This window comes from Aspergillus nidulans, chromosome VII (assembly GCF_000011425.1).
Source record: "Aspergillus nidulans FGSC A4 chromosome VII".
Lineage (NCBI taxonomy): Eukaryota > Fungi > Ascomycota > Eurotiomycetes > Eurotiales > Aspergillaceae > Aspergillus > Aspergillus nidulans.
In genome coordinates, this window is record NC_066263.1 from 90,305 (window position 1) to 115,640 (window position 25,336).

Below are 25,336 nucleotides of genomic sequence, written 5' to 3' on the forward strand. Positions count from 1 at the left end.
CTATTCTCACAGAATGCAGGGACTTATAAGCGCAGGCTATCCATCCACTAACCCGGGTAGACTCCCCTTGATGTCACAATTATATTCTCCGCAACAAGATGATCACAGCATCTTCCCCCTCCCTACCGGATAATGTGGCATTCGATGGTCCAATCTGGTGGTGAGGTCAACTGTACCAAAGCAAAGAAAGGTGAGCATACAAATGAAATTTTATCATATGAGTGGTTTCATTGCTAAATAAAGTCTCGTCGTCGGAAGACAGGGATAGCTTTTTCCTCTGTTTTTATTTGCAATCGACGCCAACGCACACATCGTCAAAAGCATCAGCAGTACAAGATTATTGCGTCTTGTCCTCTCAAATATCACCATGGACGTTCCAGTTCTCATCATCGGCACTGGCCCTTCTGGCGCTACTGCAGCCCTTCATTTGGGTCGTCTTGGAATCAAATCTATCGTTGTATCCCGCCACCGAGGAACCGCCAATACCCCTCGCGCACATATCTTCAACCAGCGGGCGATGGAGGTCCTTCGCGATGCGGAGATAGAAGCTCAGTGTTATAGAGAAGCAAGCTCCATGGAGCGTAGGTCTTGAGCTCTGACCCCCATGGTGCCCTGGTGATACTGACCGCATGATCCAGATATGGCGCACTCTTCCTTCCTGGACAAACTGACTGGCCAAGAGTACGGACGGCTTTGGGCTTGGGGAAACAAGCCGCAACAGAAGGGCGAGTATGAGGTCGCTAGTCCTTGTCACATGAGTGATCTTCCTCAGTCTCATCTGGAGCCAATTCTTGTCGATGAGGCCAAAAAGCTCGGCGCACAGTTCCGCTTCTACACCGAGTTTGTGAGCGTCACCCAGGACGAGTCTGGCGTGTCCACCATTCTGCGAGATCGAGAGTCAGAAAAGACTTACATGGTGCGCTCGAACTATCTACTTGGCTGTGACGGAGCGCGCAGTGCTGTTGTGAGCGCGCTGGGAATCCCAATTACAGGGAGACAAATCAACACGGCGTTCAACGTGCATATTCAAGCCGACCTCACCAAATACATCGCTCATCGTCCGGGAAGTCTCAATTGGATCTTGAATCCAGAGGCTCCAGACTGGTCCGCTGTCGGAAATTTTCGAATGGTGCGTCCCTGGCACGAATGGGTTGTCTCGATGCACCCGGCCTCGAAGAATGGCAAGCGATTTACCCCAACCGAGGCAGATATCATCAAACGTCTGCACCAGATGATCGGCGACACATCAATACCTATCAAGGTACTCTCGACATTTGAATGGACTATCAACGACCAGGTCGCCGATTATTGGCAGCGGGATCGGATCCTATGCATTGGAGACGCCGTTCATCGGCACCCTCCCATCAATGGTTTGGGTAGCAACACATGCCTGTCCGATGCATTCAACATTGCGTGGAAGCTAGCTTATGTCATTAAAGGCATTGCGAAGCCTGCTCTCCTGGAGACTCTCAGCGTCGAAAGGAAGCCTGTTGGTGATGGCATTGTTCGCCGCGCCAACACCGGCATGGAAGCACATCGGAACCTGTGGTCTATCATTGGGTTGACTCCAGAGGACCGGCAAAATGCCTTGTCATTGCTTTCAGAAGATAGTCCTGCTGGTCAACAGAAACGAAAGGATTGGGCGAATGCCCTAGAGGCTATCGACGCCGAGGTTCAGGCATTGGGGATCCAAATGAACCAATTCTATGTTGGATCTCCGGGTGTCATCGCAGAGCCTGACGACTTACCCCCAGATTTTGGAGCACTTGACCCAATCAAGGAGCTCAAGGTTTCCACTTACCCAGGCTACCACCTGCCACATATTTGGCTCTCGAAGAACGGCCAGAGTGAGCGAGAGTCTACCCTGGACCTCGCAGGACATGGTCGTTTTGCATTGTTCACTGGAGTTGGAGGAGACTGCTGGATATCTGCTGCCAAAGCTTTGACTGCTTCTGCTTGGGGTGTCGAGGTTGTTGGCTACAAGGTTGGATTTGGTGGAGATTACATGGATTGCTATCGAGAATGGGCCCAGGTTCGTGGTGTCGATGAGGATGGTGTTGTGTTAGTGCGCCCTGATCATTTCATTGCCTGGCGATATCCTCGTCGTAGTGACGATGCCGAGGCCCGGCTTCGTTGTGTTCTGGAGAAAATACTAGGCTTCTAATATCTCACGAATTGCAAGCAGCACACCGTTCCTTTTTCTGAAGAACGAAGACCAACAGCTTCTATTCGTAGCTTTACTTCAGGCCTCTGGGTTCGCGGCTTGTTATCTAAAACGTTGAAATATCTTAGCTCAAATTCAAGCTAGTTCCCAAGCTATTACGTTCAGGATTCGAGTTTACGGGATTATTGCGAATACAATTTCCGCCACTCAGGCGGAGGTAGGTTCGCCGGGTGCTGAGTCCTCTCGGGTGAGTTGGGTCCGGCTCACTCAGCTTACGATAACTCCGAAATAGTTATTTTGACTTCAAGATTATTCAGCCGCAGAGCCACGTTACCCGGAGATTGTGGTTAACCGTGGTCGGCTGGGGTTGCGGGGAAGGCGGGGAAGGACTAGGTGTTGCGAATATGTTGTTGAGCCCCCGGCGACTTGTGACCGTCTATTTAAACGCGCCACTGAAGCGCTCCTAGTCGAAATGACTTTGCTCTAACATAATTCTTTCTCGTCAAGTCTCATATCCTACTTCAATCATGGCTAAAACCGCTCTCATCACGGGCGCCAATGGCATCACTGGTTCTGCAATTCTGGAATACCTCGTCAAGAATACAACCGCCTCAGAATGGGAGCGTATCATCATCACGTCTCGGTCGCCCCTGAAGACGGCCGTCAACGATTCTCGCGTGGAATTCATCGCTCTCGACTTTTCCAATCCGCCTGAGAAGCTCGCGGACCAGATGCGCTCCCAATGTGCTGATGTGACCCACGCATACTTTTCATCCTACGTTCACAAGGACGACTTTGCCGAGCTAAACGAAGCCAATCGCTCCCTGTTTGAGAATTTTCTCAATGCCTTGGTCGATGTGGCAAAAGGCCTTCAGAACTGTACACTCCAGACTGGAGGAAAGTACTACAATGTCCACGTCCGACCGGTTCCATGGCCAGCTCACGAAGGCCACCCTCGTCTTGTTCGCGCCGAGGAAAACTTCTACTATCATCAGGAAGATTTCTTGGCTGAGAAACAGCGCGGTTCGAATTGGACCTGGAATGTAATCCGCCCAGAGGCAATCATCGGCTACACCACGAAGCCCAATGGCATGAATGAGGCCCTTACCATTGCACTCTACTTCTTGATCAACAAGGAGCTGGGCGTGGAGGCCCCTATGCCCACCAACGCTGCCTATTTCAACGGGGTGGATGATGTATCTGATGCACGTCTCATTGCCGACTTGACCATTTACGCCTCAACCCACAAAAACTGTGCAAACGAAGCCTTCAACGTCACAAATGGTGATGTCTTCAGCTGGCGGTACATGTGGCCCCGGTTGGCAGACTGGTTTGGAGCCAAGGCTTCGTCCAACCAGTCCTTCAACCGTACATCTTTCAAGGAGGGTGAAACCCATCTTGATTTGAACCTCGAACAGTGGGCGCAAGACAAGAGGGAGGTCTGGAACAGGCTTTGCGATAAGGCGGGTTCTCCCCTAAGCAAAGCAAGCTTTGATGCAGGCACTTGGACTTTTCAAGATTGGGTCTTCCAGCGGACTTGGAGTTCACCCTTGAGCATCAACAAGGCACGCAAGTTTGGCTGGACTGGCCACCTGGACTCATTTGATTCCTTTGTGGACGCTTTCAAAAGATTCAAGGAACTTGGACAGATTCCCTGAAGTACTCAGAGGAGTAAGCTTGTAACTAATTGTCCGCTTTGATCCCTAGCAAAACCTGTGACTTGATTTCAGACTTAATATCTGTACACGAGGACTACCATTCGACTGATATCTAGCTGGTTCTTCTCTGGCCATACAATTTATTCTCGGTGTGTCCTTTATCACAGTTTCTAGGCCTTAGAACACACTTCCCGGTAAGCTCGAGTCAATAATTACCCAACTATCAGTCGGACTCAACCGTTTCTCTAATTGGACGTTCGATTGAATGGTCGCACTATTTGGTTGCCGCAACATAGTTACCTTCCATTTCTTACACCATCATCCATCATTTAGGGGCCGCTGTTCGCATCCCCCACATCTCCACATTATCCAGACTTCGCGAAACCAAAGTTAACTTCCAGTGGATAGGGTGGCAATTCAGACTCAGGTGATCACGGCCTCTAATAAATTTAAAAGCCGCGTGATGCTTGTCTGAGATGAGGCAAATCTGTGCTGAAGTCACTGTCAACATGAGTTCTGTGAATATTGACCAGGCTCCACAGGTTCGTTTTGTCTTGGATCCCGTGGCAACTCAGTGCTAACAACATCACAGGGCACAAAACTGTGGGTAAGATACATGGTGACTCGTTTAGAGAGTACGGAGTTGATGTCTCGCGTCCATATAGTTACTTCATCTTGGATATGTGGAAGCAGACGAGGGGTTTTTCCTCGCAGGGGTAAGCTGAGCCATCCCATATCGCGCCCACGGATGTACTTAGCTGATCATTACAACAGGCCGGTACTTCGACTATGACAAATCCCAACTGCAAGAACCCACGACGCAAGCTTGTCCTTACATCAGCACTGATTGATCATCCAATCGAGGGTCTCATCCTGTTTGAGACTGGGCCTGGGGAGGCATACCCCGAAGTTTGGGGCCCGCCTGTCAATGATATATTTGGGCGGGTTGACTATTCGCCAGAGCATGAACTCGAAGCCGCTCTCGCCAAGTCCGGACACTCGATCAAGGATATCAAAGCTGTGATCATGGGGCATCTCCATATCGACCATGCCGGGGGGCTTGAGAAATTCAGCGGAACCGATATTCCGATCTATGTACACGAAGAAGAGCTTAAGCACGCGTTTTACAGTGTGGCCACCAAGTCCGACGCAGGTACGTCTGCTATATTTGCCTTTAATCACTGCACTCGTGATAAATGATCAGTGACTAACAAACATGCCAATTTGAAAGGTGTCTATCATGGCAAAGATCTTGACGCCAAGCTCAATTGGACGGCCATCCATGGGGAGACATTTGAGCTTGCCCAGGGTATTACCCTGAGGCATGCACCCGGCCACACTCCAGGGCTGGTCCTTATGCAGGTATCGATTCTCAGCAAAAGTTATCTGTGGATTAAGTCGAAGCTGACAGCAGACAGGTCAATCTTCCAGACAGTGGGACATGGCTATTTACTACCGACCAATACCATGTCAGCGAGAATTACGAACAATCTATTCCGCATGGCTGGCTTGCTCGAGACTATCATGCCTGGGTCAAGACGCATCAGATGGTGAAGACCATTGCAAAGCGAACAAATGCGAATCTGGTGTTCGGACACGATTTGGGAGTATTTTTCCAGTATGAACATGCCCCTCATGCCTACACCTAGACTTCTACTTAACTAGTCCTGGTGAATCTTGCGGAGGGAGGATGATTAGGCTCAAATTTTATGCTTTGTAGCTACTCTGTCTATTCTTTACTGCTCACATTCACATGCTGTCTCTAAAGTATGCAAGACACTTTAATGCTTGAGCGCTTAGGATGACTCTGGAAACTCTTTTGGGTAATTTCAATTTTGCCAACACATATGACAGATAATTCATATCCAAGTCGAAGAAGAGCATTCCCTGCCCGTTCGGCGAATAGTGTGAAAACGGCCTCGTCCACCGTCCAGCGTACACTGCTATATTTTTGTATTATGACTTACCAAGGGTTGAGCCCGGAGGAAAGTCAAGCGCAGTTTTGATTGGTCTCAACGGCCGCGTGCTGCTGGCCGCAGAAGATTTTGCAACGTAGAAAGGCAAGCTGGCACCAGTCTTGCCAAACCATCCAGTCAAAATATATAATGCATTTGTGAAATTCATGCCATGTATGGAGAATTAGCCAACTCAATTTTGAGCCCTTAGCTTCGATTCCTGGGCTTATATTGGCTTCCTTTCTTCCTGGTGATTGATTGGCCCTCGTGTGTTGCGTAAAAGTGGCACTCTGATGCCACCTTAGCCGGTATCCCGTTGCAGAACGTATTACATGTTCAGATCGAGATACCCGTCCTCGCGATGAATCATACGATAAAATGAATGGTCTTAGCCGATGCGACATTTCGACATTTGCATTGTGTTTTGTTGTTTCGAAGTTCACATAGAGCTCCATTGATATAGCATTGCAATGGAGCCGCCATCCAACAGCCAGACTGAATCAGCCGCTGGCTCGCCGTCAATTTCGGAAGAGACAAAGCGAAAGCATAGGAAGCGAAGGAATGGACGCACAAGGGTTTCAAAGGCATGGTATGTTACAATGAGCAGCCGAAGCCCTCGTAGCGTCCGTAGCTCATGTCGTCTTAGTGCCAACTGCGCTCGTCGAAAGGTGAAAGTAAGAATTAAATGTGCACCACTGGCACAATTGGCTGCTTGCTGACAAGACCTTAGTGCGATGGGGCCATTCCCTGTATGCCATGCTTGCTTCGAAGCAAAAGCTGCCAGGCAAAGCCAGTCGGTGATAAACGAGGACACGAGCAAATTGGTGCAAATTCAGGAATAATTTGGGCAAAAAGGTTCGCATCACAATGCACAGACAGCCATTACGATCACTGTGGGCAGCCGCTGTCCCCTGCCTCGACGGCACCATCACGACCGCAATCCACCCTTCCAGGGGAGGCATATGACGAAAATGTCCGTCTAAATGCATTTCTCGACTCTGAATCATCTCTTGCCAGTCGCGACGAATGGAACAGCTGGTTAGAGGCTTTCTGTCGAGAAGTCCACCCACAGTATCCGTTCTTGCACCTTCCGACATTAAAGTATTTATACACACAACTGCCAGATCCTTCAGGTCTGTCTGGCGAGCATGTCTTTCAAAATGAAGAGCAGCGTTGCCAGGTGTCGCTGGTGCTTGTCTGTCTGGCGATTGGGTGTTACTGCAAAAGTTCTTATTCGAGCAATTTCAAGGGTTCCTGTCCTGGCGGCTGGGGCATCTATTCAACCGCCATTGATGTCTACGGCAACATGATGAAAACCGCAACAAATCCTTCGACGGGGCTACTTTTTACGCAAACGATTGTGCTCATGGTGAGATAAAGTTCCAGTTCCGTCACTGCTACGCTTGATTCAAACCACTAATTTGGGGGCTTGATCACCAGGCAGTCTATTGTTGCTGCATAGGTGCAACGCAAATGGCAAAAAAGCTGCTCAGTTTGGCCATTTCACAACTACACTGTCAGGGCTGCCATCAACGCGATACTTTGAGCAGCATCCCAGTTGTCAGAGGCGAGTTCATGCGGCGTTTGTGGTGTTCAGTCTATGCCTTGGATCGAGAACTGAGCATCCAAACAGAAGACGAGTTCATGATCAAGGACATCAATGTCGACTTTGCTCTTCCAATGAACCTGGGTGATACATGGATGACCATTCACTATGATGACAACAGAAGCTCTTCAGACCTCGCTGATCTAATTCAAAATGAGATATTGAAAAGGCCTACAATGGAAATACCGTGCCTCAGGGAAACGACATGCTATGCAAGAGCAGCTAGCAAGACCCGGGAGATGCTGTGTGACAAGGACACGAATAATCATCATGAGAACAGTCCATTGTTGATTGAGAGCCTAGAGCGCTATATCTCAGGGGCGTTCCGGACGATTGTGTTGGCATTCCACGCAGAAAATTGTCAAGCCAGCCAGCCTTCAACGGAGAAACAAGAAATTGAAAAGAAGGGATGGTCACTGAGAACAATTGTATCTTGAACCCCGGCCGCCGTTCATTTCAAGGATCATTCTGAATCCGCCTGCTGCTGAATAGAACGCTAACTCTTCACCTAGAGATGGGGCTACTTGCGTCTCCTGATCAGTCTCAAGGCGCTCAAACGATCGAAAGAGTCAGACCTCCCTGACAGTCAAGCAAGTCGGTTTACCTGTCTGCATCTGATTGAGGAGATTCTCTTGGCTCTCAATTCACTGCCACATGAGTTTCCAAAGTATACATTTCCCATCCTCCACTATTGGAATAGTGTGGTGAGCATTGGACTCGAGATGGTTGCTGAAGAACCCTTGCTTCGCCAATTCTATGGCGGAACAATACTCGAAGCCGTCATCTCCCTCCGCGAATTTTATTCAAAAACATGGCTGTCGAGCCAGATGAGCCAAAACATCCTCCGTATGAGCTATGCCGCCCGCTCAATTTTTGCCGACGAAATCGCTGAACGCGAGGGTTTTCTGGATCAACCCCGAGGCCTCTCAAGTCAAAGGAACATGACCGCAGGGTTGAAGAAAGTACCATTCACCACGAGCACGCTCTCTCCAGAATCAGCAATGAATAACTCGTTGGATGAGACCTTTGGATTATCCAGCACTACTGGAGCACCTGGGGATGTGTCTATCGATCAGACAACCGGAAATCATGGTAGAACAACCGCCAACCACAGCCAAGAACAGAATCTTTCCCATATATCACCGGAACTGTATATTGAAAACTCCAATGGCCAAGCTTCCTTCCATTCCCAGGGAGCTCCTGGCGTGCCGGAAACCAACAATCCTCACCATGCAGAAAGTGACCCGCACATTCTCTACGCAAATGGTCACTTGGGCAGCCAAGAAGCCAGCATTGTCCATGACGAACTCAACAGCCAACAGCTTTATACCAATCCCGATTCACCCGTCGCTCAGGACACATCCGGGCCAGGCATTCCTTTGAATCTTTCCAATTCTCTCGATGTTCACAATCGTCCTGACCGCTTTGGTTCCACCTTGGCAAACGAAACAACGCAAACCATCATGTCGGACAGTCACATCTCACCTGGTGATCAATCATTCGAGCCTTGTGATTCTGGCTTATCAAATGCCCTGGATTGTGGCATTCCCGAGCTTGGACTAGACGAGAACCACCTCTTCACGCTTTCAGATGCTGGATTGAGCCCGTTGTAGATTGGCTTTCTCCAATGGGCAACCTTGCAGTGACGCTCACTGGATGTACATACTTTGATATTTACCTAATCTGTAACAGTGCTTGTTGTAGTCGGCATTCAAGAGACATCTCTTGTTCCGGGCAATGGAGCTTGAATTGTTTGGCTTAGCTGGAAAGAGTACGGTCTAAGGCCTGCTATCAATTGATATGTATGCAATAATTGTCGACGGGTGAGGTCCTCATGAACGGAGAAAAGGAAGAGCATTTACCCGAGAGGCGGAGATTGAAACTCTTGTAATGAAGCTATACAGAGGCAAAAAGGAAGATACAAGATCACAAAACTTGAAGGTGTATATAAATCGAAATGCGATCCGAGATGCAAAAGAAGCGCTGACACCCTTGAGTCAGGCAGTAGTGTGCCTCAGGTAAAGTGCTCAACAATGACACCGGAGAAAATTTTGTTTGAACATTATTATACAAGGCTTAGAGCAATCTGTGAAAGTGGCTATCCCCTAGCGGCTAGAGTCCGGGAATGGCTGTGCAGCTAAGCTTTCTGCGACGGCCGCAAAAGAATACCAACCTCTTGGTATCAAGTGCTTGTACAAACTGACAACCGCTCTCAGAAGCGACCGGGTTTGGTCTCGTTGAATGGAGATTGGTGCCATATCCCTCCATCCAGGCAGCTCGGCGACTTCAGCAACAGGCTCACTATGAACCCCGGCAAAGGTCCAGATCACGACTGCCGCGTGATGTAAGCCCGAAAAGGAAAGAAGATTGTATTTTGCCTTGTCGGTACCGGTGCGAAATCTTTCTTGGCTCAGGAGGGACCAAATCTGACACACGTGTTTGATGGCTTCAACTGCCCCTGTTCCTTTTGCCCACTCCTGAAGTGTTTGTAGCTTCTTTGGTTCCAGAGGTTTGTTGTCCATGAGGATGTACGCGGCCGAATGAAGATCAGCAAGAGGCACACATAGCCTCAGGTATGAGATGTACAAAAGGAGTAAGCTGCTCATCACACTGGTCCTATCTTGGCCGAACGATTGTGTAGTGCGAGTTGATGTGAAGCTTTGCTCCCATCTCTGTAGGGTCTGGGTAATGCGGCAACGGTCGTTTCGAAGATCATTCATTCGACGATAGGTACGACCAAGCTGGTCAGTCTGTAACGATGCTGAGATTGAAAGACCGTTCGGGGAGGAAGGTAGATTCTCTTTCTGGGCGACAGTATGATCCGACTGGCCGATGAGGCGCGGGAACATGCTTCGGTCGTGGCTGAATCTCCAAACATACTCTTGAAGGCCGAAAATCAGGAGCTCATATCCCCTTGGGTTCATGTTAAGGAGGGCCTCCCCGCGGTCGCTCGCAACTCTAACCAAATCGCAGAATGGGAGCCCCAATGCCCGCGAAGACTCGTCTTTCAGCCGGGAGGCCAACTGCTCCAGAGGAATGGTATCCAGGTTCATCCAAATTTCATCACTGGCAGGGAGATCTAGGTAGATCTCTTCAGCCGACAACAGTGGCCGCGTGTTCAAAAGCACGCTTGTGAAGACATCTGCTCTGAGAATTCCGAAGGCGAGCCGCTTCCTGGCCTCCGCGTTTTGCCAAAGCACAGTCTGTTGTTCGAGAGAAAGTTCCCCAGTCATGCCAGGACGGCCCACGGTAGAGAACAAATCCATTCGCCGTGCCTGTGCGAGAGTTATCGCACCAACGTGTTGGGCGTAAGAGAAAGCCCGCCGTTGCCCAAAATATAGAGCCGCGACCTGAGTCAACAGCCGGGCCCGCCCGAGCCAAAGTATGTCGCCTTCAGCATCCTCAAGCCCAATCAGAGATGCCGCTAGACAACGACGGACTCGTTCGTGAAGCTTGTTTCCGAAATTGCATTCTTGGGAGGTCCCATACATGCATCCAATCGAAACAACAGTCAGAAAGAGCAAGGGGTGAAGTTCGCTGGAGTCAAACTCCTTTCCACTCAGCAATGGCCACAACGGGGAAAAGTTTTCTTTGTAAATCTGCATCAGGCGATTCAAGGTTGACTCCGACCCAGGTGAGTCGCAAGGATCGATGCGAAATGCTTCTGCGATTCGAATCGACATGGACTGCCAGAACAAGGATCGAGAGAGCTTGGACCCTGGAGTAACAATTCGCTTCTCCGCGTAGGCCACGAGCTCTTCTACTATTTGATCTTGCTGGAGGGCTGCTTGACCTTGAAATTCGGGCATATCGGGTCCCTGCAGTCGGGTCTCTGGTTTTCCTGGCTCTGATGGCGGTGCGGAACCAGACTCGGCATCATCTCTTGCCGACATCGAGGTGACGGTCTTGGTGGGGGATATAACAGGCAGTTGTTGTGCCGTATCGAGGGGTATAATGCCTGGGCAAGAGTCTGGAACCATATCACCAGTATCAAGGGCGTAGATGGAGTCATTGGTCCAATTGAGCAAGGGATTGCCTTGTAAGAGTAAACTCTCATGCAGCCAAGGCCATGAAGTGGTAGTGCAAGGCAAAGAGTCCGTCCAGCTGAAGTCCATCTCGGCCAAATGGTCTATATTGTCCATGTCGGGCAACGGATCCTCGGACCCCAAGAAGGGAATTATCGGAGCATCAACATTCGAGACTGGTGAGTGAAGCATGGCTGGCGCTGCTGTTATGGAAGTTTCGACCCTTACCCTCGAGAAATCTTGCTCCTGGTCGCCGTCTTCCTTATCGTCCTCTCCAGCTGACCCTCCATCATCGGAATGAGAATACTGCTCTTGCCGACGTTCTTTCTCGACGACGCGGCTCACACGCCCAGTACGGGATCCGAGCAGGCACTCTGTTTGCGTTGCGATACACTGGGAGCAGGGATTGCCTCCGTCACATTTCACCCGCGCTTCTCGACAAGGCTGACACGCCGTATGACAGCGACGTCGCGGAGCAGGCGTGGCGAGATCGTTGGACGTCGTGGTCGTGTTGAGGTTGTTTTGCGCAAGGCGGTGGATTCGAACATGCCGCCGCAAGAGGTCGCGGCGAGAAAAAGCCACCCCGCACGTTGGGCACACATGCTGGCTATCATTGACGGAATGGTTTCGCAGGTGTCGAGTCAAGGAGCCACGCGTCTGGTACGTCTTGTCGCACACTTGACATGAATGCATCCTGCTCAAGGTATGAAGGCGTCTAAGGTCATTACGACAATTGATGAGGGTAGGTGATGGTCTTGCGACAAGGGGACTGAGAAAGCGGGGAGGCCCATCTCCGGTTCGTGTGGAGGATATGGAGGGAGAATAGTGCCGAAGTTAGTCTAAAGAAATGCCAATCAAAACGCAAGCGATCTAAGCGGAACGGGGAAAAGGTATGTTGCGGGGAATGGTTGGAAAAATGATTCTGCGAAATTAATTACAGCCCTACGTCGTGCCTAACCGCGTCTACTCCATAGACGTCTGGATGATAGGGGTTGACGGCGTAGATGATGTTATAACTACTTCACGACCTCGAACATACCTTTCAGGTAATTTCACGTGGCTTCGAATCTCGCGGCCAGCTCTTAACTCAATCTTCTCCATACTTCACTTGCCATTGCCCAGGTGCTTTTCAGGCGTCCGATGACGTACGCCAAGTTCCGAGTGCCACTACATCCGGGCCACTCGACGGACCAAAAGTGCCACCTCATCCGAATAGCCGGCTTTTCATTGGTTCAGTATTGGCTATTGGCTGTTGTGGTGCCAACGTGAAATATGTGCACGGCCCGCTAGGCATACTACTCGATACTGTAGTCACCTTCCGGTCACACAACAACTAGGCTGTTAGCCAGGGCAAGAGGCAACGTGTCACCCTCGCCTATGTTATGTTTATGATTGGCATCCAACCTTACACAATCTATAGTGTGTAGCTGTCTTAGGCCCGAAAGACTCGATAAATGACGCTAGATTCTCTCGTCACAATGGGCAATGGTAGAGATACACAAGCAATAAAGACGTTGATGGAATCTGTTAGGCAAAGTTGGAGGAAGGTGTAACAGCCGAATTTCATTCAGCTACCGTTGTGAACAATCCAACGTCACTGCTAAAGTCACAGAATTTATGGTCCATGTGGCCTACAGCCTGATCCTGCCTCACATCGACTCAGTACTATTCAAGATGACATTGATTTGCTGACGGAAGATTTTGGGGCATCTGGGACGTTTTGAACGTTTGTCACATTCCCAGCAAGTCATCGAGCGGAGGCGGAGGTTGCTCGGCACCTCAACTTAGATTCGGTAATACACGCCTCATTCATTCTGCACCGTTCATAGCCTTGCTATTACACAGACAATTTTCACGTGCCCTTCACTTACAGTCCTCTAGAATTAGGCCCGGTCGGCTTTGGACTCCATCCAATTTTGCAAGAGAAGAGTCGACCGGGGTCTGTGCCCAGTTTGTGACGGCGCGTTGACATCCTCGCAGGCACAGACAGTGGCCCTACACAAATATGGTGGTGCCCATGGTGACAAAACGCTCACCAATTTCAAATTTTTACGAAGACTATCCTTGAGACCCCGTAAGTCCCCTTCACGATGACTTTGCCGTCCCTTGCAGGTTTTCCATCTGTGCTCTGGGGAAAGTTTCTGATAACGTTGGGCGTCGGTTGGTTGATGAGGAATTAGGCGATCGAAAATAGAATATAAGGGTATCTACATTAGCTTCGGTATGTACAGTTACTCGAAAAAGGCCTGTATAAGTTCCTGGTGACGTTTTGAAAATTATTTACGGCATTCGTGCTCAAGTAGCTATATTGGAATCGACACAAATGAGTCGCATCTATGCCGAACTTCCTCCTGCAAGAAAAAGTGATAGTCAAGGTTTTCGCCATGCCAGCGGCTACTATGTAATGGAGGCAAGTCAGACAAGCCATAGGGCTGCGACTCGGAACTGTGTTGAGTTGACCTCCTATCGCATAGCTTGCTAAACAAGGGCCATAAGGTTACCAAGCTGCCAGCAGTTATTCCTAGACCAGATTCCACGTTTGACCAGATCCATACTTCGGAAATTGCATCTGGCAAAGTATGCATTAATTGGGCTCTTTGTCATTCGGTGGGGACTGTACAACTCACATAGAAGGTCCGGGCTTTCCCAATGGTGGACAAACGGAAAGCGAATGATCACGGCAGCGCTAGCACTGTACCAGAAAATTAGCGAACGATGAATGAGAAGCATGAAGGTTGTATAACAGACATGCTACCAATTCCGAGAATGCCCGCTAATGCAATTCTTTCTCGCCTATCTGTATTCAATCTCCGAATAACAAACCATGGTGTGATGCCAATAGTGAGGTCAGTCAGGGCTTCACCAGCACTGAAGGCATAGACAACTCCGATCACGACGTGTGTATCAGCACACATGTCCCTCCTCCCATGGTCCTAGAAAGCAGAAATTGGATGGCACTGAAATATGAAAAATAAAAAGAGTAGTAATCCGAAAAGCGTCGTCACGGCCGCGGCAATATAGAGAACCCATTTGTGAATTCTCTCAAACACGATCCGAAGTAGAGTAATGATAATCGAAAACTTCACGGTCACGGCTGTGGTTACATAAAGGAGTTCTCCCCACCACCAGCACTGCGCAAATTGATTAACCTGCTTAGCTCGGTTTTCGAAAGTTTTGGATTAAGTAGAAGGGAGAAGTATGTCGTACCAGCATTGCTGTCCGAAATGCACCAAGATTGCCCTCAAAATAATCGTTTTTCTGCCCTACTCCATAAGCTGTTCCAATAATCCCGCACAAGGAGAATCCGAGATTCAGCGCCTGCTGTTCAGTTCTAGCTCTGAATCCAACCCCATTGAGCGTTCAAGCGATTTGGGCTTCGACGCACCATAGCCAGTAGCATTAAACCATCATCCCAGCCAAATGCCTTCACAATCCAAAGCCGCACGACGCATCGTAAGAAGACAGTCGTGAGAGAAATGGCCAAGAAAACGACTGCAACAATAAGGATGACAGTGCCTTTCCCTTGCACCATAATAACAAACTGTCAAGAGAATAGAAGGGTTTCTCGTTATTTAGCTCATAGGTGGGCCGTTGACCCCAAGACCAAGAGGCTTGTACGATGATTCGGATTTTCTGGGGAAAGCACTCTTCGAAGTGGAGGAATTGCTAGGGACACTCCCGCTTCGTTAGGATAATGTTGCTGAGATAGTTCTTTACAAATCACCTGACCAAGCTTATTACAGTGACGCGACAAGTTTTTGTCGCAACGCAGGATATAGTGGTTATATGCTTCAACCAATGGAATTGCAAAAGAGGGCATGGACTGCTATGAAGGCCCTATCTGGCAATTTAACTAACTAGCTAACTAACGTAATTTCACAGTCGAGCTGAACACACAAGCGAGCTGAACACTACCCTGTAGATACCCAAAAACACGTCTTCTTAATTCAGCGAGCCACTATGGCCCCGGCACGCTCTCAAAAATGTCAAGATTCTACTCAGCAATAAGGTAGGCTCCAGCTTGTCTTAAAAGCTATAAACGAGACAAAGCTTCTCTCGATTCAGTGAAGCTACACGCGTTTACTATGTGCCCCTCTCCGCGCTGCACAGTCGCATCCGGGGCACCGCATGGCGCTGCTTTTCTCCCTATCTCTATTCTGAACCCACGCTTTGTTCTCCAGTGTACTCGTCGAATCAGTGTGTTGCAACTCTCGATGTACCATGATGATCTCACTCTTATACGCGTGGCTTCAAAAGGAAGACATCTTAATTTTTTCAATCACTATGCCTCACTTTGATTCTCTTGGTCGTTATCATGAAATTAAGAGATAATTAATGGATATGTCTGGAAGAAACAAATCTACACAGTCGAACTTGTCAAAAGTAACTCTCAGGGTCAAGCTCTACGGACATTGAAGAAAACCAGATTCTATATTCTCTATCATACCTTGGCTTAGAGGCGCACCTGTGTAGATATTTTGATTTAATTGACACGTTGGGCATAATCGCCGATTATTTATAATTTAGATAGTAGATCGGCTGTGCAAAAAAAAAAAAGATAAAATAGATCCATTACAATCTTTATCGCCATAACCGCACTTCAACGCACCTGGTCTCTCCTGATGTTTCTTCGAGCAATCACAAGCCTTGCGGTTGCCAGCTAGAGAAGCTTGTCAGAGGTGCTTCAAGCCAATCGCTTTTCATATACCGTTCGGTCAAAGTAAAATGAGCAGCGATCGCGCCGCGGAGGTGATTCAACCCACTAACCTCTCACCCACTTTTCACTGTGTCTGTTGCACACAAACCCTTCTCACCCACTGTCGCGCGACCACAAAGCGGCGATCAGCTGTTACCCCTGAAGGCTAGACTAAATGACTGGTTAGCATGGGCTTTTGGCATGGGCCTTCAATGCGGCCACTAGTCGGGTGCCTGCCGACCGGGTGAGAAATGGGTGAGAGCCGCTTTAGCGTCGCGCGACCACGGGTGAGAAGGGTGAGTGTGGAATAGATGGGTGAGAGCCGGGTGAGAGCCAGGTGAGAATCACTACTGGACGCACGGCCACCGCACTGGCCCTCTCAGCTCATCTGAAGTGTAGCACGATTGGCTTTCCTCGATCTTCTTGAAACCGCGGTCTCTTGGCACCTGCATATCTCGCCCAATTTCGGCCTAGTAATGGCCAAATCAGCGGCGAGGCCGATCGTCGACATTGGCTTGGGCCAAGTGCTCTTCCCATCTGGACCACATTTAACATCACGTGGACGCACGTGTGGTGGTCCGAACGATGACTTAACATTTCACGCACGTGGTCTTCGGATCATCACATAAGAGCAGCCCACCCAAAAGGCCATACTAAATGCGATACAGCAGAAGACGTACCAGTGACTACAAGTTAAAAGATGTCTTAGCATACTAATGTTTTCAACTTGAGAAGGATTTTAGTTAAATTGGACTGCTGATGATGATGATGATGATGTAACCGCTCCTTTAGTGGTGTCAAGTCGGCCCGAAACCAACTAGCCGCGGCTTTTTCCGGCTCGACCCATCAAGTACCAAGAAGCCGAAGTGCTCTGCGTACTTAGACAGATTAATGTATGCACCGAGATTGCTGCCCTGGTTTCTCGGGGGAAGCTCAGTCATGTGCGCAATACTGAGCTGTACCAACAGCGAACCAACATTTTCGCGGTCGAGAGCAAAGCTTCTTTGGTGGCCAACATCCATCATGCTGTCTCCAATATTGGCTAGCTATATGAGCATGTGACAATTATTTGGGGTAATTCTTTAAGCTCACCTATTTTGACGGCTCCGTCATGACATAGAAGAGTATTGTTGCTGTCGACATTTCCATGAGCAACCAAAAGGGTTTCATGGATATACTCCAGACCCTTCAGTACACTCCTGCAGATGCTCGCTAGGTCGGATTCAGCGAGCCTAATCCCAGGAGTTGAACAGACTTGGGAGAGGCTAACGGCAAAACCGTGGTAGTTGTATGCCAGGTAAATATCGGCACCATCCTGGAAGGCCTCTATCAACCCCACCAGGTTTTCGTGGAACGCACGTTGTAGTTTTGGGAATCCAGTTCGTGGCTTGACAACCTCTCTTTTTTTGATGAAGACAGTCGAGAATCCAAAGTAGTTGCCAAGGCTAAGCCACCCGCCCCCTGCCTGGTCCGTCTTCCAACTTAAAGAATATTTTTGAGAGGGATGCCCTAGGTGAGGAAACCCATACCTGAATGAACCTTTAGTAAACTGTATGAAAAAAAAAAAAAAAAAAAAAAAAAAAAAAAAAAAAAAAAAAAAAAAAAAAAAAAAGGGAACGCACCTCTCAGAGATCTCTCCATCACTATTCAACTTCAACTCCGAATAGGGTTTGATCTTGTCGAATGGAGCCATCAGAGGATCTCTATGATTTCTGAACTCAGTTGTTCCTCGTGTAGTGCACAGAATAAACTTTTGCCTGGAAAAACCTGTTGCATAAATATTCATTGCGACACTGTTTTGGTTTTACTGCGACACTGTTTCGGGTTCAGTCAGCGTCTGGACGACATTCCCGCCTGACTCGGGATTTGCAATCCCCGAAACGGATCGCAGTACCTTGAATCGATCTCGAGAAATCCAAAATGGATCCCTCGAAGTTCTTTTATACAACAGTTGCTGCTGCCTGGCGTAACCAAGACCAGCGACTTGATGATTTAACCTACTTTTTATGTCAGTAGGTTGGCGCATATACAGTTTCCATCTTTTAAGAGTTCCCCTCTTCCCGCAGATTCAACTTCGCTATCAACTAAATATGGACATTCTTGTCATCTACGCGATCACAGCGGGCAGTGTACTCGTGTCTCTGGTGGCCTTCAGGCTTCTGAGGCTCCTTTCCCAATGGAAGAGCCCGATCTTGGTTTTACTTTCCCGGCATATTATTTACCCCCATGTCGTTGCTCGTCACCGCTTCCTGGGCCCTTGGAGCCGGCTCAGCGTGTTGACGCATTTAGCTTATGCTACTGTGAACTCTATCCTCGTCTTCTTTCTGAACTTCTCCTTGGAAAATGTCAGTCGCCGCGCTGGAGATCTTTCCCTGATCAATATGATTTTCCTGTTAACCTCAAGTCACCTAAGCTACTCAGCTGACCTTTTGGGCATTCCTTTACGAACTTACCGCCAAATGCATCGCGCCTCTGGCTGGATGGCAATGGCACTTGTCGTGCTTCATGTCGGCGCCCTTGTCTTCAACCGAAAAGACGGCATAACTAGATCGGATGGCCAGACCTTATTCCCCGTCATTGTAAGTTATAAAGCGACAAGCACTATGCTTCATTCTGAGCTAACATGGACTTGATAGGCAACTGCTTGCTTAGCAGCCCTTTCTTTGATATTCCTTCCGTTCGTTCGAAAGTTTTCCTACGAACTTTCTCTCCGAGTCCACCAGGCATTAACAATAGTTAGTGTATATGGCATCTGGAAGCATCTACCCCAAGATAAACTACTCCCTAGGCTCTATCTTTACATTGGGCTTAGTGTTTTTACCGGCACGTCGTGTTTGTATGTCGCATCCCTTCTCTACAGAAACGGAATATTTTCCGGAGGTGGGTGCCCGCGAGCCATCATCTCCAGCCACGTCCGTCAATCCAATATTGAAAAGGACGGGTTTGTTGGTAGGACGTTTAAAATCCGCCTGATCTTACCAAGACCCGTCAACGTGAGGGCGGGCCAATATGTCAACTTATGGCTCCCAGGCGTCAGCTTTTGGTCGTGGACACAGACGCATCCATTCACAGTTGTCTCCTGGTCACAAGGAAAGCAGTCAGAGCTGGAATTCCTCGTGCAGCCTCGAAGCGGTCTTACTGCAACAATCGCTCGCCAAATGCGGGTGATCGGACCTGATGGATATTCCTGCCTAGCTTTGTACAGCGGGCCTCACGGTCTCAGCGAGTCCGTCAACAACTACGAAACGGTTCTACTCATCGCCGGTGGAGCAGGGCTCCCGGCCGTTATACCCTACGCCAAGCGATTGATATATGGGTACAACACGTGCACTTCGCACGTTCGTCGAGTACACCTCGTCTGGCAAGCAGAGACGCGTGGTAGGTCAGCAATACCCGTCGATCTGCGCAAGGGTTAACAAAGTAGGCACTGCAATTGCGGCCCAAGAACAACTCAATGATCTATTGAAGGAGGACGTGCTGGACGATGGCTATGTGAGGACCCTTCTAACTTGGAAGAACTATAGTTAACAAGACAATTAGATACTCAGCATATCTATTTACGTGGAACAAGGTCCTCCGGTCCGTGAAAAACTCCTTTTCGGGAAACACGAGCGAGCTACGCTTTACCAAGGCGCTCCAGACTATGCTACAGTGGTTTCAACGGAGCTCTCCCGTGAAAAGATTGAGAAGCTCTCCCCGATCCGGGATAATCAAGGGCAAGTTCTACTGATTGGTAAGATGGCTTTTTGTCCATTTAGTATTCAAAATGCTGAGTCAATTAATATCTGCAGTTTCCGCCCCTGGTGTCTTGCGTGATGAATTGCGACACATCGTGAGAGGGCATTTGCATCAACGCATCAAGATGGTAGAGCTTGAGTATCAACCATGAGCTATGATAGTATTCAGCATAGGAAATCGCAGTTGTAAAAGGAAGTGAATATTATAGAGGGCTTTTAGAGAACAATATAGAATAAAGTTTGGAAATTCCAGAGTATCTGGAGAGTTTATCGTTAGTAACATAATGCTCGTGCTTTTGGCCCTAAAGCAGTGATACAGGCAGCGGTAAGTCACCGAGGCCCTTGTTCTCGAATTATAATTATTGAATTGTGAATGGCAACCGCTCTGTTAGTTCGCTTATAGCTATTTCAGACATGGTCAACTCGCGGTGGGGTGCCAATACCGACTGGACAGTCAGTGCGGCTGCCACGGCGTCATCAGGTGGCTATGAAACCTGACTGTTGGACTCGCTTGGGAACTACGTTAATTACTTAATCGCGAGTTGAACGATGTATGTCCGAATCCTTGGATGATGTACATGATTCGCATATACGAGAGCGAGACAAACGAAGTAACAATTTAATCCAGCAGCTCACGAAGCTAGCCGTTTCTCTTTTGCCGGTGGGACATAAGACCAAAATGTTCTCGTCGAATGGAGTGCAAACCACGCGAGGCCGATTAGTTCCTCCTTGCAGAAATGCATTTTGCTTATTAGGTGATGCTTGAAGCGAAACGTATGTGAGTGCACCATTTTCCTATAAATTAAGGGAAACATACCTCCATGAGAGTTTTTATAGAGTTGGCGGAAGTTGTGGCTGAAAGGAAACTAACGGCGACGGAATCCGAAGACCAGCGATCGAGTTTGTCAATACCGACTCTGCCTTCGTTTTTGACATACTTCTGCAACAGCTCCATTGTGATATTCCCGACAGAAACGAGTTCAGCTTTATGGGATTCATTTTGATCCCTTAGAACACATTTCTCTAGGCATCCTGGTGGTTTTAATTAGAACATATCCTTATCTGCAGGAGATACCGTTGAGGGTTTTGACTGATACCGATTTTGACAACGCCATTAGTGTTCATCAAAATGTCGGAGCAGCCCAACGAAGTGTGTCGCAAGTCTTGCGACACTAAGTAAGCAAGGCCATTCAGAACCTGGCCCGCACCTTTCAGTAGGTATCATTCAACCAGAAGGGGGAAGTAACCAACCTGGGTCAAAATCGCATTTAACTGCTTCACGTTCGGATAAGCTTGACACGCCACAACGTGTTCTAACGTGAGCGGGGCGAAATCACTGATCGCGAAAATGCCGTCGGTTGTTACAAAGCATTCCACTGCGGAGGCGGTATTCTCATGGTGGGTGAATCGAAGTTTGTGAAGAAGCTCGTCAAGGTTGTGTCCGGAGAACTGACGGAGTGAATACACCCCATGCCGCTCAGATTTGCGTGTGACGACCTGAACAGTTCCCGCCAGATCACATTCGTAAATTTTTTCAAATGAGTCCCAAGGAGACGCGTAGCAAACACCGGTGTCAGTTACTGCTCTCTTTTTAGAGTTACTGACGCTTGGGATGGCTAAATCACGAGGTTGCGGCGGACGAGCCGTCGATTGTTCAGGAATTGCCGGGAGATCGGCTTTCCGCTTCAAGCGGCGCGTTGAAAGCTCTGCAGGAGGCTTGGCAAAGAGTTCTTGCGCAACTGTGCCGACGCTTCCCTGCGAGCTTTGTTGGCTAGAATAATCATCGGAAGGAATATCGAAGTGGGTGAGTCGGTTATCTGGGTTCTTTGACATTGTCGCAGAAATAGGTTGGTCAGAGAGGGGCTCGGTGCAACTAACACATCGTGAGAGGAACATGAGTTGTTATATTATCCAGGAGTGTTTGCCGTGAAATAGTTGCAGATGATTTATCAGTTTTCTCTCTATTCACACCATAGTCATTATTTTTCGGAGCAGAGTTTAATACGGCCCCACCAAGAGAGTAAGACCAATCGAATAGAGTGTTATGGCAAAACGAAGTGCGGGCACCAAAACGGATCGCAGGACACATAAACGGATTCCGTCGCCGAGAATGAGTCTGCTCCCCCGAGTGGATAGGCTCTTTCCATCTATAACTGCTACCTACGAACTTCACTACAAGAAAGCCGAATCTGGGAGTGTGGCTCTCGCTCCGTTTGCATACAAAGGGGAAGACCGTGTGATCACAGCACCGAAGACATCGGTAAGATCCAGCGCGATAGAGTGCCTACATAGGCTGAACTAAGTTTCGCGAGTCCACCGCTGAATAGGTTGCGAAGGTGGCGAGCGCTTACTTTTGGTTGTGCCCATCATCATGCGACGTGCTCTCTTCAACGAAGACGACGCAAAACAGGCTCGTGAGCGGCGTCTGAAATACCAGGGGACTGCTAGGGTCAAAATATCAGAAATCGGATTTGATTCCGCAAACTACATAGATGACAAAAATGTGGAACGGCTTTGTGGTATATTCCGAAAGAGTGGGTGTCGCCGATTTGATGTCGAACATCATATACCTGCTACGGTATCGCGAAATGCGTTGGCAGAGGCATTACAAAAGGCCGGGGTGCCTGCGCGAGCGCTTTTACTGAGTTCCGGGGAGGACACTCCATTTTTGACCTTTTCAAGAGGCCAGCTCGTGGGGCTCCACGGTCGCCATCGCTTGTCCGCTGGGGCTAGAGTGTTGGCGCCTCTGGAGAGATGGTGGACTGTAGACCTCTTTCTAGACGGTAAGGATCTGACCTCGGAGGTTACCCATATACTTACGCTATATTCATAGATATAAGCAAGGATCTTAGAGTATCGTTGGTTGAAGAATATTCAAACCAAAAGAAACTAACAGATGGTGAGATATACTGGACAATCCGTCAATACGAAAGCGAAGGAAGCAGCCTTCTGCGTCAAAAGTGGTTCACACGCTTGTCTGATTGGAAGCAGAAGCGAATAAAGCAACTAGATCGAGAAGAAAATAGGCAATTACGCGAAGCTTTCGATCGGTTGCTTACAATTCAGGGTCTCTGGTACGATGGAATGAGACTTGGAATGATCCATAGACTCATTGCTCTCGCTGCTACCGAGGTAAATCTCCACTCAGCACAATTGTTGCTCTGTCTAATCTGCTCATCAGGAGATACTCACTTATTTTGATCACATCTATGAGACATACCTTTTCTTTGTCAATGGCGACCGAGGTTCACTTAATCGTATTGATACTGAGACCGTGCTCGGGTTGCAACTGAAATGCCCTAGAGTTTGCGAAAAGGACAGAAAAGAAGTGAACGGGCTTGTGCTAAGCGGTCAAGTATTTTCCTCGTTCAGTGAATCTGAACGCAGAAACATCTGTAGGCGGCTTCAAAGCTTCGATGGGATCATTCCATCGTTGTATACTTTCTGGGAGGATTTCAAGTATCTTGAATGCTGCGCACAATGCATAAGGAGGCTTTTTGGTCAGGTGAATGGATCGATATGGAATACGATGAAGCATATGTTCGTGGGAACTGCAGACGAAGATTACGGCATCGTCCAAACCTCCGAGTTTTCATTTCGTCGCCAGACCGCAGGCAATAACGAACGACTTGATCTAGGCTACAGGCAGCTCTGGCTGTACGCAATGCGCAACTACCGTCTCCTGCCTCAGCCAGCCAAGGAAGAGGAAGAGCTCTTGGTCAAGCCAAGTCGTCGCGAAGCTGATGACCGCGTCCTTTACGAAATGGCTGAACTGGCCCGTCGCCTAGGGTTCTGGTCGGATGAGATCCGTGCCTTGCTAGACGGTTCACCAGATCGCCAGATCGCGCGTGCTGCGTTGCTACAGGCTCGCAAGCCTGATCAATTTCAGTATGATCCTGTTCAACTGGAAGGGCTTGTCGACCGTGTTGTTGCGTGTTTTTCAGCAGCCATTGAATATGTTCGCCAACCCCCAGAGCTTCTTGCGGACAGTGAAGTGTCCACAAGAGCACGACGTGGATTGCCACAGGTGAAAGCCCACGCCCAGGATGCTCCACACCTGTTCCTTGATAAAGTCCATAACGAAGTCACGTCCTCATCCGCCACGTTGACCACGTTCTTTGTTCGACGTTGTGTATATTTCGCTTTCTTCGGGAAATGTTCGCTCAGTGGATCTAGGGTTAGAGACTTAGGGCCAGGTGGCCCCCCAGGGGATACACCAGGTCTCTTTGTCAATGAGAACATGCAAACAACAGGAGCTTCCTCCACTGTTCCTGAAAGTACTGTTGCTCAGGGTTCGGGAACCCGGCCGACTCATGAAGATATTCCAACCCGGCAGCGCCTCGAAGGACACTCAGAGCCGATACTCGAAGACGGTGTCGGCAGATCCTCTCAGTTAGCGCTTTCGGGTGAAAACACCGGATATGATGAAATGGCCGATGAGGGTACAAGATCACACTCGCCAGCGAATCAAGTTGCAACTTCTGGAATTCCCGAAAGCCTTTCGCTCGGTCTCCAGCGGGTAAGCTCTGCAGATGCTTCTAGCCTTAATGGCGAGCAATTGGGACATCAGAATGCGGAGCAGACCCCACTTTCTCGTGATTCAGACTGGCCATCAACCCCGGCAGAAAGCAATCTGGACACTTCATTGGGAGAGCAACCTCAGCCTATGGATTATTCTCCCTCCATATATTCTGTACGGGAGAGTGGAGCCCGGAATACTGGAACTGGAGCAGAACGACAGTATTCCCAAGAACTTGAAAGAGCAATCCAAGAACGAGAGAGACTCGACAATGACTGGGAACGAGAGAGACTAGAACAAGAGCTGGGTCTCCCGACGTCTAGTAGCGCACAGGGTGAGATTGCGCCTGTACAATGCAGTAAGGAGGACGAGGTACCCGAGACGTTACGACAGACAGTCGAACCTCCGGATGGTTCTGATCAGGAGCCCTCTTCATCCAACGTGGGAACAAACGACCAACAAACCAGAGAGCCACTCACCCAAGGAGATCGGCCGGTGACTCTACTCGATATCCACAATTCTGCCTTAGTACCATCGGGAAGACAAGGAGGTCAGTCCCCCACAGCGGGCGCCTTCGAGGATTCCCGCGTGGAAGATCGGATGGAACTAGTTGAGTTCACCTTCTGGTCACTTGAGAGAGGACAATGGCGAAGAGCAGACCATCTATGGGTTGATCCTGCTGACACCTTCCGCGTAGAGCTGATTGCCAAGAAATACATATGGAAGGACTTTTCATTGTATGATCGCCACTGGAATAGCCTCAGCCCTGCGCAGTGTTTCCGTGCAGCGACCGTGGATGGCAGCAATGCTATTTTTGTGGTGTCGGAGGATGAGGAGCGGAGACTCCAAGCCGAGGGAAGAAGAATGAAAATGACTCAAATTCAGGCAATATCCCACAGAGCCGGTTCGGACCCCACGGAACCGGAGAGGCAGTTAAAGAGGAACCGTCTCTAATGAGTCCTAAGAGCAGTTTACA

At 49.0% G+C, this 25,336-nt stretch overlaps 9 protein-coding genes across 9 annotated transcripts, besides 1 other annotated feature; 6 read left to right on the forward strand and 3 right to left on the reverse strand.

Annotated features, from left to right (window-relative positions):
- Positions 1-25,336: part of a sequence feature (contig 1.168 1..229305(-1)) that runs on past both edges of the window.
- On the forward strand, positions 368-2,164 carry ANIA_09029 (uncharacterized protein; the record flags this gene model as incomplete). Its single annotated transcript, XM_677206.1, has 2 exons — positions 368-581; positions 639-2,164. 2 exons carry the CDS (start codon positions 368-370, stop codon positions 2,162-2,164), a joined length of 1,740 nt encoding a protein of 579 aa, XP_682298.1.
- On the forward strand, positions 2,692-3,822 carry ANIA_09028 (SDR family oxidoreductase; the record flags this gene model as incomplete). Its single annotated transcript, XM_677205.1, has 1 exon — positions 2,692-3,822. The coding sequence occupies one exon, from the start codon at positions 2,692-2,694 to the stop codon at positions 3,820-3,822; it is 1,131 nt and encodes a 376-aa protein (XP_682297.1).
- ANIA_09027 (N-acyl homoserine lactonase family protein) lies at positions 4,319-5,593 on the forward strand. The gene is made up of 6 exons (XM_677204.2): positions 4,319-4,364; positions 4,415-4,429; positions 4,488-4,538; positions 4,597-4,975; positions 5,054-5,184; positions 5,241-5,593. Exons 1-6 carry the CDS (start codon positions 4,332-4,334, stop codon positions 5,469-5,471), a joined length of 840 nt encoding a protein of 279 aa, XP_682296.1. The 5' UTR covers positions 4,319-4,331; the 3' UTR covers positions 5,472-5,593.
- Positions 6,248-8,996, forward strand: ANIA_09026 (uncharacterized protein; the record flags this gene model as incomplete). Its single annotated transcript, XM_050612699.1, has 5 exons — positions 6,248-6,366; positions 6,424-6,451; positions 6,508-7,146; positions 7,263-7,811; positions 7,896-8,996. The coding sequence occupies 5 exons, from the start codon at positions 6,248-6,250 to the stop codon at positions 8,994-8,996; spliced, it is 2,436 nt and encodes an 811-aa protein (XP_050468588.1).
- On the reverse strand, positions 9,082-12,509 carry ANIA_09025 (uncharacterized protein; the record flags this gene model as incomplete). The annotated part of the gene is made up of 2 exons (XM_677202.2): positions 9,082-12,102; positions 12,448-12,509. The coding sequence occupies 2 exons, from the start codon at positions 12,507-12,509 to the stop codon at positions 9,489-9,491; spliced, it is 2,676 nt and encodes an 891-aa protein (XP_682294.1). The 3' UTR covers positions 9,082-9,488.
- ANIA_09024 (uncharacterized protein) lies at positions 16,902-17,890 on the reverse strand (the record flags this gene model as incomplete). Its single annotated transcript, XM_677201.1, has 3 exons — positions 16,902-17,146; positions 17,197-17,633; positions 17,727-17,890. 3 exons carry the CDS (start codon positions 17,888-17,890, stop codon positions 16,902-16,904), a joined length of 846 nt encoding a protein of 281 aa, XP_682293.1.
- On the forward strand, positions 18,091-19,993 carry ANIA_09023 (ferric reductase family protein; the record flags this gene model as incomplete). The annotated part of the gene is made up of 6 exons (XM_677200.2): positions 18,091-18,683; positions 18,741-18,940; positions 19,088-19,482; positions 19,550-19,596; positions 19,645-19,837; positions 19,896-19,993. Exons 1-6 carry the CDS (start codon positions 18,111-18,113, stop codon positions 19,991-19,993), a joined length of 1,506 nt encoding a protein of 501 aa, XP_682292.2. The 5' UTR covers positions 18,091-18,110.
- ANIA_09022 (uncharacterized protein) lies at positions 20,373-21,025 on the reverse strand (the record flags this gene model as incomplete). The annotated part of the gene is made up of 3 exons (XM_050612700.1): positions 20,939-21,025; positions 20,659-20,873; positions 20,373-20,636 (listed from the first exon to the last, which is right to left on the reverse strand). The coding sequence occupies exons 1-3, from the start codon at positions 20,964-20,966 to the stop codon at positions 20,373-20,375; spliced, it is 507 nt and encodes a 168-aa protein (XP_050468589.1). The 5' UTR covers positions 20,967-21,025.
- ANIA_09021 (DUF3723 domain-containing protein) lies at positions 22,213-25,314 on the forward strand (the record flags this gene model as incomplete). Its single annotated transcript, XM_677198.1, has 3 exons — positions 22,213-22,624; positions 22,675-22,973; positions 23,023-25,314. The coding sequence occupies 3 exons, from the start codon at positions 22,213-22,215 to the stop codon at positions 25,312-25,314; spliced, it is 3,003 nt and encodes a 1,000-aa protein (XP_682290.1).